This window comes from Pithys albifrons, chromosome 3 (assembly GCF_047495875.1).
Source record: "Pithys albifrons albifrons isolate INPA30051 chromosome 3, PitAlb_v1, whole genome shotgun sequence".
In the NCBI taxonomy this organism is placed as follows: Eukaryota; Metazoa; Chordata; class Aves; order Passeriformes; family Thamnophilidae; genus Pithys; species Pithys albifrons.
Window position 1 is genome coordinate 17,352,985 of NC_092460.1, and position 16,102 is coordinate 17,369,086.

At 40.6% G+C, this 16,102-nt stretch overlaps 2 protein-coding genes across 2 annotated transcripts; both read right to left on the reverse strand.

Moving 5' to 3' along the window:
- Positions 1-1,757: 1,757 nt before the first annotated feature.
- ACTR8 (actin related protein 8) lies at positions 1,758-10,519 on the reverse strand. The gene is made up of 13 exons (XM_071550768.1): positions 10,353-10,519; positions 9,996-10,166; positions 9,071-9,181; positions 8,687-8,791; positions 7,876-8,049; positions 7,213-7,306; positions 6,006-6,138; positions 5,520-5,673; positions 5,244-5,339; positions 4,537-4,677; positions 3,836-4,100; positions 3,354-3,517; positions 1,758-2,698 (listed from the first exon to the last, which is right to left on the reverse strand). Exons 1-13 carry the CDS (start codon positions 10,479-10,481, stop codon positions 2,555-2,557), a joined length of 1,881 nt encoding a protein of 626 aa, XP_071406869.1. The 5' UTR covers positions 10,482-10,519; the 3' UTR covers positions 1,758-2,554.
- Positions 10,520-13,739: 3,220 nt separating this feature from the next.
- Positions 13,740-15,870, reverse strand: SELENOK (selenoprotein K). Its single transcript, XM_071550769.1, has 4 exons — positions 15,772-15,870; positions 15,183-15,273; positions 14,369-14,446; positions 13,740-13,836 (listed from the first exon to the last, which is right to left on the reverse strand). The coding sequence occupies exons 1-4, from the start codon at positions 15,788-15,790 to the stop codon at positions 13,740-13,742; spliced, it is 285 nt and encodes a 94-aa protein (XP_071406870.1). The 5' UTR covers positions 15,791-15,870.
- Between the last annotated feature and the right edge of the window lie 232 nt (positions 15,871-16,102).

The following is a 16,102-nucleotide window of genomic DNA, read 5'->3' on the forward strand; positions in this document are numbered from 1 at the left end:
AATCCACTTCTGACTTTCTGACTTGCCCCTTCAAAAGCACAATCACTCTGTAAGGTCACAAGGTGCCACCTGCAGGGTATATGGTGCCTGCCACAAGCACAGCTCTAGCAGAAACCCATTTCATCACTTACATAGTTATTAACAACCTTAAACCGAAATCTTTTCAAACCTCAGGGGTTGTAAAAATACGGAAAGAATTAGAAGGGAGTTTTACAACAAGCAGTCAGACTTGAGCATTTAATATTGCTTTGTGAGCGTTGAAGATATGAAGTACTTATTGAAACAGACAGAGAGGCAAAGGGAATTTTCTGTTATGTTACAGTAAATTGAAGACAGAGTTTTCTAAGTTCTCCTTCTGTAGTAGCGCAGCAGGAGGCTTTTGCTTCCTCCAAAGTGCAGTCACCGGGGCTGGTCAGTGAACACCTGGATAGGCTTTAAAAGAGCTGCCGTTGCTCTCGGAATGGTTCTTAAGAATGGTTTAAAAAAGCTTTATTTTATTCAGAATGAGATTAATCAATGAACATGAAAACATAAGACAACACATAGAAATTAGTTAATTAGGCTTCACTAACATGCAACAAACCTTGCTTGTAATTTCTAAGACACTCACCCAGTTTTGTTATATTTGACTAGTAGATTTAAAGTGTATATGCACGACCTATAATTCTGTTGTTATGAATATATAAAAGTTTTAAAGCTCAGCAAGTGCAATTTGAAGTGCACTTAATCACATGAAGAGTCATTACTAAGATAAATTACATTTAAGTGTTTCTGACTTTTTTCCTCCTCTTCATACTCTACTTCAGCATTTCATTTCACTGTTAGATAAATGACACCAGAATTTCTGTAAAGATACCAGGGGGTGATGAAAGTATTCATATTTTTGTAGAGGTAAGCAACATTTTTAAAATTTATTTTCAGTAATGATTTTGCATTGCCTTTTAGCACAATTTCTCTTCTATGTATGGACATTGGAAATGCTCATTTCAGTAATTCTGTGTGTGTTTTCTGCAAAGTCTATTCAAATATGCATAAATGAATCCATACATACCATATATCGATAAGTATTATTACGATAATTGAAGAAACTTTACAGACTGGTTTCAAAGTGTTTCTTTCTCTTTCAGAGCTCCTCATAATCAATTTTGCTGGAGGATTTCTGTGTTTTCTCCTTGTTGCTCTACTTGTGACTGTATCTACTGTTGCTGCAGTAGCTCGTGTCATCACAGGCTGAGGTCAGAGTTCTTACTTATCAAGCTTTAGTATTCTGTAATTCCTGATGTTTGAGTTTTGCTATGAGCATTCCTTTAGGTAAGATCATATGAAAGAGACCATCTCTTAGGTATCATTGTAATGGAAACTGTCTCAAGGTTGTTTAGGAAGCTCCAGCTGTGGCTACATCAGTTTCAGTTGTGGTTTTGTGTGCTTTTGAAGGGAGCTGCCCCCTCAGTTTGCAGGGTGAGTGAGCAGTGCAGTCTCACTGCCTTCACACGAAACCAAACTGGAAGATGTGCTCTAATGAATGTGACATTGTCCAACTGCTAATTGCCATGCAGGCCATGGGACTGGACCAGGGCTGGGCTGCAGGAACTGCCTTGAAATACTTAGTGCAGAAATCTGTTCCCTGGTCGCAAATATTTGCTGTCAATCTCTGCTGTTCTCCCACATTCCCTGCTAATGAAAGTACAGCCTTTTCCCTTCAGTTGCTTTCTTCCTAAATGGAGAGTAAATATTGAATCTCTTACAACAAATAGCACTTCTGTAACAAAGGATCATTTATTGGGAGAAAAAGCCCATGTACCTGTACCACAGAATTGAGGTTGGTACTGGCTGTATAAAATTGCAGCTAGTTTTTTTTTGGTGTATAATATTGATTTTTTTTGGTGTATAATATTGATTTTTGTAACATAGGAGAAAAAATGGACTTTACCATTGGTAATGAAAAGGTAACAAGACATTTTCATGATAAAAACAGGCAAGAAAAGATACTCCACTTCCAGATTCTTGTCTTTCCACTGAATAATATAATTTATTACACAAGTAAAATACCAACAGGAACTGTAGTTTTAATTCTTCATTTCACTTTTTTCATAGTGATCACTTACATCTCCTGGTAATATTAGAGTAGGAATAAGAATAATACATTAAACCACAGCCGCACTCTTCAGCTGTTGCTACTGTGTACATGTACCTGGAATGAATCTCAGTCTAACATCTGTCACATCAGTATTTTATACCTTAAGTTCCAACATTGTGCAATTTTAATATATCTAACCTGTAAAATACAGATAGAGTTAATTTGGAGATGACTGTGGTACTCTGTACACTGAATTCAATGCATACAATCCAAAGATGGAGTGTAGCAATGCTGAAGTCATGTGCATTCAGTAAGACTTTTTTTGCGACACTTCTTGAAAAAAATCTCAGTTGAAGTTAATATTAGTAAAATACAAAAATATGTATCAGGAGAAGAACAATACATCTGCATTGGGACAAAAAGGGAATGTGGGGAAAGGAATCTGGAGTTCAGCAGGTTCCCCTGTAACCACACCCACTACCACACAAACGCAGCTCGCTCTCGTAACATTCGGACCCCAAAGCGCTGCCACTCTCGCTGATAAATCCAGAGCTCCTGAGTGGTGTCAAGACAGGCTAAAACTGCCCCTCCTTTCCAGGCAATTAAGCGTGGATCCATGTCCTAAATTCAAAACACGGATGGCACACAATCACTGGTCTAATTTTACATACAAAGTTGTATCCTACTTTTTCTAACAGTATTCACCACTTAGAATCCTGGGGGATAGGGGAGAAGAAAGGTTTTTCAATATTACCCAGGAAAAAACAGCTAAAATATTTAAAGAATATTTAAGATGTTCTGAGAAGTCACCCTTTTGTTTTTTTAAGATGCCTTTTAGGCATGTCATGAAAATCCTGCCTTCAGCAATAGAGGCTCTGAAAATATACTCAAGTTTTAAACTTAAAAGTTTTGTCTGATTAATGCCAAATGAACATTGCTCTTAATGCCACATTTTCTTAAACTTAATATAAGTTAAAAAAAATCACAATTTCTTACTGAGGAGACAGGTTCATTTCACAGGCCAGTACTAACTCCTTCTTTAAGAACAGGGCCTTTAGCTAATAAACACTTCAGTAATCCACACCAGTAACACCCTTGCTCTGCCTCTCACTTCCTGCCCAAAACTGAACTGGCCAGTGCCATGTTATAAGATGAAAGCTCTCCTAAATCTCAGATATTAACTACTCTGGTTTTGATGGCATTTTTTAATTTTAATCTTTCAAAGATTTCAGCCAATCATACCTTACTGACCACTTAGCTCTCAGTTAATAGTTACCTTAGGTCTTGTGATGACTTCAACATTTTCAACAACTCTTCTGAAAGAAGGTGGCATTTTGTTGAGGATTCGATGTTGAAGAAACTCTTGAGCTTTATGAAACATGAGGCCTCCTCCCACTACTAAGATGGAGCTGTACATCTTCTTTTTTGTATCATCAGATGCTGGAATGAAAGGATATATAGAAATATATATCTGTTTTTTAAAGTTAATATGGCCTGTATTTGTATGACAGCTAATTTTGTGCAAGTCAAACCAAATAGAAACTGATGTTTTATTTTAAAATTCTTTTTCTATTCCTTGGGGGTTCAAAACATGTAGCCCAAGAAACCTTAACAAATATGCAAGTAAAGAAAGAGTGTAGCTACTCTCAAGATGATAAAACTTAAGGACATAAATCTTTATATTTGGTAAAATATAGGGGTTACATAAATCCACAATGACATGCATATTTTACAGACTTGTACAAATGTAATTCTTACCACAGCAGTCGATACTGTGAAGGATGGCCTTGTCAAGGCCCAAGGCTTTGCCTTCAAACTGAGAAATAGCAGTTTTCCTGGACATGTGTGCAGTTAAAGGTTCCTCTGAATCATTGCCAGGTATCATACAATCACTCTGGGAAGATCCCAGTTCCACTTCTTGTGGGTAGATCCTCTCTGAAATGTCTGAGGCTTGGCCTCTCAACTCTCCCTCAAATGCACCAGGCTTCGACATAGATTTTCTATCAGCTGTAGCTTTTGAAGACTTAAAAATGAGAAAACATTAAATATGAGGAATGCAAAAATATCTTCAGCAGGTTACACAACAGTACAAAGACTTAACTAAACACCATTGCACTTTCCTTCACCTTTTTGCACAGCCAGGTTAAACACTGCATTATTACCTCATCTAATTTTCATTTTAATCCCCACATTCAAAGTAAGAGTTTTATTTTGAACTCCATCAGATTGATCAGTCCTATATTAAGCCTTCTTAGACTCTGGAAATACACAGTGCTAACTACAGACTTGTCTAGACATCCATAATTCCTTAATCTAAATTTATTCTTTAATGCTTCTGACCCAAACAAAGTTTTGTAACAAAGGTAACAAAGTTTTGTTTCTGAGATAAGCTAACAAGTCCTCATTTTCTTTCCCAGTTAAATGATACTTAATGAAAAAGAAAGCCAGCATTTACACACCTGTTCCTGCTTACTTTGTGTGGCTAGCAGGTAATGTTCATCATGTGGATCCTCAGGGTCACCCTGGGACCTGTGTTGCAAAGTTGTCATTTTTTGCCCAACAATTCCAAAAGTTGCCGGATAAAACAGGGCCATTGGAGCCTGAAGAATGAGAGATTTGGCATGAGTTTACTGTATAGTTTTTCTTTTTTGTGGCATTTACTGTATAAAAACAAAAGCCTTGTTCTACTTTTCTCCCAATTCAAAATTAAATAGGTTTTTTCCCAAGTAGTTGTGTAAGACTGAAGTGTTTCCTGCTTTGTAGAATTTTGAAAACACCTGAACAAATACACTTGTACATGTATACAAGTTTCTTTACAGATTCTGGCATTGTATGATAAATAAGTACTCAAAATCTGTTATAAAATCCAACGGTGACCTGAAAAACTTGCAAAATTAGTATTCATTCCTTGCACTTGAATGATAACTTTCATATATAGTTGAAGCTACAACCATTCTGACTAAAGCTGGTTAGGAAGTCTTGTGCATCCTCTAGTGCTGCATTAGGCCCATTCATACCTTTAGTAATTCACTTTAGAACTATCAACAAGAATAGTTTAAGAACAATCCATAAATGACATGGGTATAGTAGCACTGGGCTGATGTGAAGTGAGGCTCTGAGTCTTAATGCTTAATATAATTCTTGTAATTTAATTTAAAAAAATCACCTGTAATTTTTCATCCCCTAATCGGAACTGGTACAACAAAGCTGGAGAATCTGGATGCCGAATTTGGAACTCATGATCTTGCAATCCAGAAATATCCTAAGGTCAAAAACAATGTAAACAAAACCTTGTATATTTTATATTTATCAAGTGACAAAATCTATTTAAACTCTAGGAAATAACAAGAAGTAATAAAACTCTTCAAACTATGGATTTCATTTACCTTCTCTTGAATTCTTTAAATATTACTTGGAGAACACAGTATTTTCTCCCTCTCACCTGGTCTAGATGACAAAATGTCTCCTTTAGGTGCTGCAGCAGCAGGCAATCCAACTTATTAGTTAACTGACAGTCTCTATATGGGAATCCTGCTCGTTGCATAAGCCAGTAAAAGCACCTTGACACATCAGATCCTCCATATGCAAGGCACAGCCTAAAGCACAGAGAAGATATTTCTATTTATTTGCTGAAATACTGGCTGCCTGCAGCAGCAAGCATAGGAATACTTGGAAGACTTTAGACATGCTGGGATCATGACCTTCACATCATTTGCAGAGCACAGTATGAGTTCTGATCAGTTTTGCCTGTTTTCTTCTTTTAAAGACATCAGAATTCTCTAAAGTTCATATTTTAACAGTTGACACTGTTACATGGCTCACAGGAGAAAACAAAATGGTATTTATAGAAAATGTTTCCTTTTCAAAGTCAGGTCTCTGGTGAGCAACTAAGAAAATGCTTGTAATAACCCTGCATATTGGAAGATACCTGGTGTTGCGATGGGAAACACCGTCTTCTACACAGCAGACACTTGTCTTCTGATCACCCACATCTACAATACATGCACTGCTTAAACCACTTCCAAAGGTAGCACAGACAGACTCCTGGTGTACAATAATTCCTAGCAATAGGAGAGAAAATTATATTAAATTCATGCCAAACTCCAGAGTCATGTTTTGACATTTAAAGGACTATCCCAGTGCCAGCACATTTTGACAGAGTACTATTAGCTAGCAGTGTTCACATTACTGCTATTCAGAAACTCAGGAGGATTCAAACAAAGCATCTTCTAGAACCCTTCTCTCAAAAACTAAAATAGCCAATATGGCTTGTTCATTTTAACATGATGAAACAAATCAAGCCAATAGATACATGGGAACAAAATTTAGATCTCATGAGATCATTCTTTCTTTATGCAGTGTTTATTTACCACCTACTTCATTCCTTCAGATGGAAAGTCTACTTTTGTAAACTGAATGCCTTTGATTAGATGTGGAAGAGGCTAAATGGCTTCACTGTTTAAGCAACAATATCTAAGTATATATTCTGCTGAGAGTAATATTTGAAAACTGCTTGTACTTTGTACTGATCAATTATTAAACAACAGCAATTTTAATCTCCAACACCTTACAATTAAGATAGAGACTAGGCAAACAGTGAGTTAACTTATTATTCTTGTCCACTTTTTAATCCTTTTTCCTGTTCATTCCTTGCATATCTATCTAATAAAAATAAATGCCTTTGCAGATTGGCTTTGCTTTTATTTTTTAATTTTATTGTTCTGCTGTATTTACCATACACAGTTAAACCAACTCAAACTTCCTATTACATCATCCCATAGAGTGGACAGTAGCAGCATCTTCCATCATACACTTTTGTTCTGAAGTCTAAGAATCTTAATACTCTGTAGAGTTAACACTGTGCATTTTAGAAGTACTTGAGAAATCACTGTTGCTACTTTTGCCTCAGCTGAATGAGAAACCCACAGCTGGAATTTGTAATAGCAAACCAAAAAACTTCTTTCAATACCAGCCAACCATTCAGCCCCTTTAAAAGAGACAACGGTTATGTGAACAGCAAAAGATGGAAGTGCTAGTCCCAGCCAAAGTGGAATTGATGTGCAAAACTGTGCCTCAAAAGAAAAAACCCTATTTATGCAATTATTCATTAAGTACTTGCTTGAGTATGGTTTTACCTGAGAAGCCCATCTTCATTAGGATCATATTTACCAGTTCTTTCACATGTTGTTTATTATAAATGTCTGGAATTAGTAAAATGCATCTGTAGTACTGAAGACAAGAACAGTAAATTAAAGCCAGCTCTCAAAATAAGTTTCTCTTTACATTGTTGAACACCTGATGCTGAGGAAGAAAGCATGACATACAAGTTATTAAAAAAAAGTAAAATTATAGAAAAGAGGAAGGCTTTTAATACTTGAAAAAAATGAGTTCAAAGTGCATGCCAAGTTAAGAGTTTGTAGGTCACTAAAATGTTTAAAAGTACATCAAATATGAGAAAACACCTCCTTGGCAAGGACAAGGAATTGTATGTGTTAGGCCACTCTTCCTCAGGTGCCTCCTTTACAAAACAGCCCAACAAAAAACCCCAAACAAAGACTAAGACTGTGAAATGTCTGTAATGGGATTTCTATACCTCCTCATTAGAAGTTCTACCAACAATTTTTGTCTTAAAGACAAAAACAAAATTCCAAATGAAGTCTTAGAAACCATACTCACAGAATGTATTTGTTAAGAAAAGCACAAATAAGAGGCTCCCAGTAACAGCAAGTGCCTTCTCTTTTACAGTAACACTTATAGAAGTGCATACAGCCCATATAAATGTGTTGTTCACAGCTCACCTTTAGGTCTTTCAGTGGTATTTCCAGATATTTTTGTATTGCATGTGACCATATAACTTCAAGGTCTGCTAACACAGCAGTGAGGGAGCCACCAGGTCCTGCATGGAGATTCAACTGCCCTCTTCTGATAGGCCAATGTATATTATAAGAATCCAATGGATTAACATACAGTGCCTGAAAGTAAGACATGATGTTCTATGTGTCGCTTTTCCCCCAAAAATTAGTAACAAATAATAGAAAGAAAAATATTTCAGAGGCAGATATAATGACACACAGCAGCACTCAGACCAATGTGGCACCAATACAGTGGGTTTCTTTCTAACAGGGCTTGACTGTAAACCATTAAAATAAAGACAGCAAATACATTGTTTAAATTGATTCAGAGCTCTTACCCACAGACATCTACTGAATGAAATGGTATTTTCCACTATCTCAAATGAGAAACTAAAATAATTTAAACTCTTTGAAGCTCATGAATATCTAGTTACTCAGCAGCAATTCCATGTACCAATCTTTTTATCTGTTTCTTGCCTTTTCTCTGATTTATGCCATATGGACAAAGATCTAGCCTAGTCCCTGCAGAAACAATGACTGATAGCTGCAAAGGATCCAAGACACTTGCTAGGCAAGTGGGGGAAACCCTCTGGTCTTGCTGAATGACAATAAATACTGAATTACTCCATAGTAAAGTTTCTCAGGTATCGCTTGGCTAACTTTACATCTCTTGCAGTAAATACTACCTTATAGCAGACTGCTACTGAGGATGTGGTTACATTAAAACATATGAAGCCTCATTCATATGGAATCTTACCTCTTCTCCTACCAAAAACTCAGGATGATTTGATGTGTTTGTCCACTTGGCCCCAGAGCTGTGGTCCAAAATAGCTGGTCGCATCTGTCTGTTGTATGACCTGGCCTGAAATGTAATCAAAACAAATCCTGTTGATAAATATTTCCCCAGTCCCTTTTTGTGCATGGAAATAAAACTAAACACTGCTTTGACACCACCCTCTGAGGAAACATTTACATCTCAGTTTTCTTAGATCTTCAGAGATAGGCCACACAATAGCACTACCCATGTACAAAGGATATCTACATTTCACGTATAAAGGATATCTATACTTCACTAAAATGCAGCAATGCACCAAAGGCCTGTGTGAATGAAGAATTTAATAAAATCTTGAGAATTATTTACCTGATCAGGTGACACTGGTATACGCCTCGCTCCATTCGACATCTTTTTGGACCATATTGCTTGGTCCACCATTTTAAGGCCATTTTGTCTCTGCTCAGTGCTTTCAGGTTTCTAAGGAAAACCCCAAATATACAGTGTAAATAGTTGCTTTCCAATGTCATGTCTGTATACTCATAATACTGAAGCCACCGCTACACAATGAAATCATTACTGTGGCTGATGGACTGTGGAAAGGACAGAAGTTGTACAATGCAAGATAAACTTATGCTTATTTTTAAAGAAATTATTTTCTGTATTAGAGTTCCCAACACCTATTTATTGAAGTCAACTTGAATCTTTTAACTGACTGGAGTGGCTGCTGGACTTCAGAGTCATGCACACAGGCCATTACTTAACTACAGAAATATTAAGTATGACCAAAAAGGCTTAAATAGATCTCAGTTATTTAAACATGAGGTTTAATATTAGAGACATTAATTTATTTTTTTTATAGATTCAGATAATGAATAAGACCACTATGCATATTTTTGAGCAGGCTGGGCTAAAATTACTTGCTTTGTTATCAAAGTCACAAAACAGCTTGCAACCAATGCATTTACAAATGGAGAAGTCCAATTCTAATCCTGCAGACGGCATTTTATCAAGAGAAATACCAAGTATGGTACCAGACCACAGCACAGGGAAATATGTAAACCCTCAATCTATCAAATAAAACCCGAACATAGAGTGGTGCCAACTGACTTTACATGGCAACTACAGTGCATTAAGTGTGACAGAAAGTTTGACTTGAGATGTACTGTCCTCTGCAAAAACATGAAGTGTGAGGGGCAGATATGCACTGTACAACAGACCAAGATGCAAAAGTCATGGGCAATGAGCACAGGGAGTCAGCGAGCCGGGAGGCCGCGCGGTGTTCGCGACTTACATTGAGGCCGTCCCTGAGGAGCCAGCTGTCCCTGTAGGCCGCCTGTCCCTGCTGCTTGTGCCGCCGGGCGATGACGTGCGGGATGCCCGCGGGCAGCGTGTCCGTGGCCCTCCCGAGCCGCAAGGTGGTCGAGCCGGGGTGGATCACCACGATGAAGTTGCTCTGTATTTGCTGAAAGCGGCACAGAGCGCATGGCGTGAGACAGGACGCCCCACGCCCACCTGGAGCCCTCCCATGCCCACCTGGAGACGCGCGGCGCTTCCACACCCCTCCCCAGGCCTTTAAAAGGCCGAGCCTGGGCCGGGCCCGCCCCGGCGAGAAGGGGAGGGAGCGCCGGCCCGAGCGGCCGGGCCTCACCTCCTGCAGGGACTCGGGCACGGCGGCGGGGACGATGGGCCGCTTGACGCCGCGCTGCTCTCGCTCCCGCTCCCGGTCTCGCTCCTTGTCCTTTCCGTTCTCCGCCTCACCCTTCTCCGCCTGGGTCATGCTCCGGCCGCGCGGAAGCCGCGTCTGCCGGGTCCGGGGCGGGGCGGGGGCGGGGGCGGGGCAGGAATGAGCGCGGCAGCGCCCCGGGCGGGCACGGGGGGGGGCTTGGCCTGAGGGGGCTGTGCGGCCCCCGGGCAGCCACGGAGGGGGCTGTGCGGTCCCTCGAGCAGGTACCGCGGGGGCTCGGCTTGGGAGGGCTCGGCGGCCCCTCGGCCTGCCGCGGGCCGGCTCAGCTCGGAGCGGGGCCCGGGGGACAGAGCCTGTCCCGGCCCTGGCGCCGTGCGGGGCCGAGCAGCGGAATGACCGAGCCTGGGGGGCGGCCCCGGTGGAGCAGCAGCCAAGTGCTGAGCTGGGCTGTTACTGCTGGTGGGGTTGCAGGAGGGGTAGTGCAGCCCCTCAGCAGCTTCAAATACCCCGAACGGCTGAGGTACGTGGTGCAGCCGTGAAGAGCCAGCGATAGCCAGTCTGCCTGGACACACCTGGTGTCGGCAGCAAGTTCCTCCATGCGCTGTGCAGGTGGGACGTGTGAGTGCAGCTGAGGGAGGTCTGGTTTCTAAGGCTGAATATTGCTGTTACACAGTACGTCTGAAGGTGGTAACCTTTCCCTGGGTATGTGTAGAAGGCGTGGGAGCCGCTGAAGGGGCTCGCTAATCGAGAGGCATTGTTGGATGCGTTAATTTCCTGCTGAAGAGATGGACTGGAATACATTCAACGCAGGTGCAGTGCGAGCTGCTGGGTGAGCGCTTTGGGGCCAGAGCCCGAGCCGAGAAACCGTGAACTGCACACCAAAGGGCACAGGGACCTCTAGCCCGGCCAGTGACAGGACACCGAGACACGCGACCTCCAGATTTTCCAATGCTTGGATTGTGAAGGGATAAAAGCCCAGGGGTTCCTTTGTTCGGGCTTCCTCCTCGGAGAGACCAACTCGAGCTGTTGTTACTCATTTATTACACCAATATTATTTTAAGGATGCAGACCTCTGAGACTGCTATGGGAAAGCTGGGGTTGAGCTCGTAAGGAAACCTGGTGTGACTGTGTGTTGAGTGGGGGGTGTGGGGAGTCAAGCAGGGCCCCGTGGGCTCACTGGAGGGGCCTCAGTCCCAGCCCAGGTGGTGCGGGTGTAACCGCTACAGGGGTTCCTGGATAGCTGGACAGGAAAGTTTCCTTTAACAAGAGAATATTAGGGAGGCTTAAGTAAATTTTTTTGCAGTGGCATCTTGTAGAAAATAATTTAATCTGAATTCTTGTAAGGTAATGTTTTCTCAAATAGATGCAGTCCTCTCTAAACAAACAAACAAACAAAAAAGCCAAAAACCAACCAACAGAAAAACACCCCAACAAACCAAATCCCAAATGAACCCCAAGAACAATTAGAAACTATCATCCTGAAATGGGGTAGAGTAGATAAAAGGTAGTTACTGTTTGAAAGAAAATAACTCTTCTGCATTAGCGCTCAGTATTTCAGTTCACTACCTTTTTCTTCATGTACTAAAAACAAGATGTAATTTTATTGAAAAAACCCTCAAAGTTTTATCGAAATTTGTAAAGTAAATAAGCTTATACATTTTTGTAAGTTTATAATGGAGTTATAAGTCCGTTTCAAGAGGTGTTTATGGTATAAAACTCATTATGGGTCTTAAGGAAGCAAGTTTGTAAAAGGCAAGGATTGCAAAACAAAGTAATTTGTAAATTGCATTTTTAAAGTGCTTTTAGAGTATCATTAAAAATACAGCAAAGTACAGAATGTTTGTCCTGACAAAAACAGTAAATACAAAACCTTAGAAATCACTGCTCTTGAGGGACCAGCTGTATCAACTATAAATATGTATTACTCCTCATTTGAATAGCAAAGGGACTTACTGTGCTTCAGATTTTTTCAGTTTCTAAAAATGATGAGAAAGTGAGCCTTGTGACAAGCCAAATATAATTTACTTATTACTTTGCAGCTACAGTAAAATATTCAGAAACTATACAAAGACTTTAGACAGTAAACATGTATTTAATAAAACTGTGGTTCAGTTACACCGGATCCTTGAAGAAGGAGTTCCCAGTACAACTTCATTAATCTGCTTATATCACAGAACAGTTTCCGGTCAGATGTACACATTCACAATGTTCAAACTCATTTGGTCCACCACTAAACTCTTCTTCTTACATCTTGTAAATGTGTACACTTGTGCCTGCCTCCTCAGCAGGCATTTATCTAGAAGATAAAGCAATTACAGTACATTTAAAGACAACAAGGCCTTTCTTTGTGAGATAAAATTAAGTAGGTAATAATTTTAAAATAAAGTTGTTTTAAATTTAGTTAGATGAGACATGCTAAGCACTTTCAAACTTTATTCCTGAGCAGGTTACACATTGCTGTGATTAGCCAAAAAACATCCCCAGAGTCTTTGCTGGCCTCATGTCTAGTCAAAAAGAAAACAAAACCTACAACATCCCTTCTGGAAGAAGCTTATGCTTTTCCTAAGGAACTGAAATGCTGGTGTATGTGTGGTTTGGATTATGAACTTTTCTCTATTAGACTTACAGGTATTAACCACCTGCCTGTGGTTTATTTCCTTGTAATTTTTGTTATGGTTACAACAGGGAGTGACTAAAGACAAAGAAGGATTGTTTACTTAGGTCTTAAAGTATATACTTTATAAAGTTTATACTTTATACTGTGTATAAATGTAACTCCCACCAGCCAAAATAACTAATAAAACAGAATTAAACTTGAAGCTGTGGGCTTTTGCCTTTATTTCTAAGCAGTTTTGATTTTGATACTTCACTGGAATTCAAGATTTACATGGCTGTATAATTGCAATAGGAAAAAAAAAGATTTTTACTAAGTCTTTTTAACAACTTTATTATTTTCCTTCTTTTCTAAGTATCTATTTAAAATAAAAAACCCCTTGCATGTTTTTGCTATTAGAAATGTAAACAAAGTTTCAGTTGCTTCTGATCTGAATACTAAATACACAGCCAAAGAACATGAAAAGATGTAACTAGTTTTTTTTATCATCTGTGTTCAAAAATCTTTGCTAACACTTTGTATATCCACTTCTGTGCAATTGAAAGCCATCAATTCTGAGCCAAAGTCTTTTACCATCCCCTCCCTCTTCTCCTCCACTTTACTGTAAGTATCTAACCATTTTGATTATCTGCCTGTTTTGGTAACTTTTGCAAAAGGAGAACATTCTACCTTAACCTTGGATTATTAACTGCACCCACCCCCCTCAGTGTTCAAAGCAGGATTCAGCAGATTTGGAATTACCTTCCTCATCCACCTCCAGCCATTGGGGGTGGACTGGGGCCTCCACCCCAGTGATTTATTCGACCTATCCTACGGCGAGGATGTGCTGGGGGCCTGAAAAGGAATTCTATCATTAAACTTCTAAATTATAACACGGTCTCTAAATGACAGTAACTACAAAGTTAGAAAGTCTGAAAAAGCTGAGTTTCATGTTAAAAGCTGTAAAAAAACCCCAACTCCACTTTCACAAAAATTCTTTTATGCACTGTTTTCATTGCTCCTGTCTCACAGAAGGCTACAGCTTACTGATGCTTTTACACAGACCCCTACAAAGAAGGGTTTTGCTTTATGTTTAGGTAATATAACACATGAAATGACTGAGGTAACGTAAATCAAGTGCTGAGTTTAAGCAAGTCTAAAAAAAGATGAATTTCAAAAAGATGCATCTTTTCTAATAAGTCAGGCTTGAAAAATAGTTTCAGAGAGCATTAGGATATAATGTTTTTTGCAGTTGTCCAAAGCTGTGTATTGTTATCAACAATACTGCAGATGAATATTTTAGTCTTCCTACACAACCCAGTTAATCTACACAGATGCATAAAATAGGAAAAAAAATCAGAACTGGTATGAATATGAAAAAAAATACCCTCTTCCGTCATTGTATCCTGAATAGGAGGATGTGTAGCCTCTTCTTCTCAAATCTGGTTGAATAATGCTCTGGAAACTGAAAGATAAACCAAGAGTTAGACGAATTGGTTGCTAGATATAGTTAATCAGTTCTTTGGATTGTAAGGTAAGAAATGGCCTGAAAAATGGTAAGTTGTGTTCAGGCATGAACAATGTATCTTGCCAAGATCATGTTTAAATTTTGGCAATTCTTTTACACATCAAAGTAAAACAAGAAATAATTCCAAATTACAGTGAGGCTCAAACTATAAAATCTAGGTTTTGGGTAAAAATGCAAGAAATGCATAAATTATAAACCTGTAGCTGAAATAATCAAGAAGTGTTGAATACACCACAAGAACTTTGTGTTTCTGAACTGGCTTTCATCTGGGGCCATAAATTTGTTATTACTGCTGTGTGATTACTTTTACATAGCCATGATCTATTGTCACCACTAGAAATTCTTCAAATAATAGCTTAATTATTTGATCAGCTATTAGACACTGTTTAACAAAAGTGCAAGCTTTTTCTTTTCTGCAGTATCAAAATAGATGAAATATAAGAAAACTCATTTGAACTGCCAAGAAGTTGGTATCACTTTTCATACACCTTTTATTAAGAATACTGTAGCACTTTATAAACAAAGCCACGTAGTCATAGTAAAACATTTACAGATATGGAATGCTGAAGAGTAAACACAACATTTTTATTATTGTCTTACTGATAGCACTGAGTAGCTTCTACCTATGACAAATTTAAAACAAAACTCAGCAAAAGAATTAACTTCTACTTACAACAGAACCACAAAATCTGCTATCGACCAGAAGAAATCTGTTATAGATGACAAACTCCAAGGAGCCCGACTCTGGTTATCCAGAACTTGTCCTGTAACATATCCAAACACAAAACATCCAGTGATGTTCAATGTGTGACACTGTACAGTACGATACACAAACACGGATCTGCTGAGTCCGGAATTTGCAAATGGGAGGGAGAAACGTCACTTCATGGGCAGTGGCGGTGAGTTTCATTCTCTACAGGATATTTACTGCCCAAACATTCCAACTAATGGGGTCGCCATGGCCAAAGCGGTCTCTGGGTCCAGGAAACCTACAAATAGTCCCACTGCAGTGTCTGGCTCCCCGTACGTGGTTAAAGTGCTGTTCTGTTACGCGCTCGGCCTCTCCACAGACCCTCCGCTGCGGTCCGGAAGCGGCTCAGCGCAGGCCGCGGGTGACGCGACACCTGCAGCGGGCGGGCCCCGCCGCACTCCCCCGACAGCGGGGGCCACGCTCAGCCCGGCGGGGACCCGGTGCCCGCGGTCGGTGCCCGGACAGCCCCAGACAGCCTCCAGACAGCCCCGCCCGGCGCCGCGGCCCTCACCGTTGGAGATGTAAACCATGGCGGCTCCTCCCGGCCTGACCCGGCCGCGGCGCCTGCGCAGCCCGCGAGCGCATGAGCGGCAGTGCCGGGGCTGGGGCGGTGCCTACCGGGGCTGGGGCGGTGCCTACCGGGGCTGGGGCGGTGCCTGCCGGGGCTGGGGCGGTGCCTGCCGGGGCTGGGGCGGTGCCTGCCGGGGCTGGGGCGGTGCTGGACGGAGCGGAGCGTCCCGGAGCGCTCCTCGGCAGCCTCGGCTAACTAGGGACATCCCTCAGCAGCCCGTGTTATCGAAGGGTCCCCCTCGGCACCTCCTGTAATCGAGAGGTCCCCTCAG

What these genes read in the sequence shown, in the direction of transcription:
- ACTR8 (XM_071550768.1), bottom strand. Translation starts at nt 10,481, where the DNA reads ATGACCCAGGCGGAGAAGGGTGAGGCGGAGAACGGAAAGGACAAGGAG. An exon ending in AGTTTTTGGTAGGAGAAGAG is followed by an intron (nt 8,050 to 8,686) that starts GTAAGATTCCAT and finishes TCTTACTTTCAG; the next exon opens with GCACTGTATGTTAATCCATT. An exon ending in CATTTTGTCATCTAGACCAG is followed by an intron (nt 5,340 to 5,519) that starts GTGAGAGGGAGA and finishes TTTTGACCTTAG; the next exon opens with GATATTTCTGGATTGCAAGA.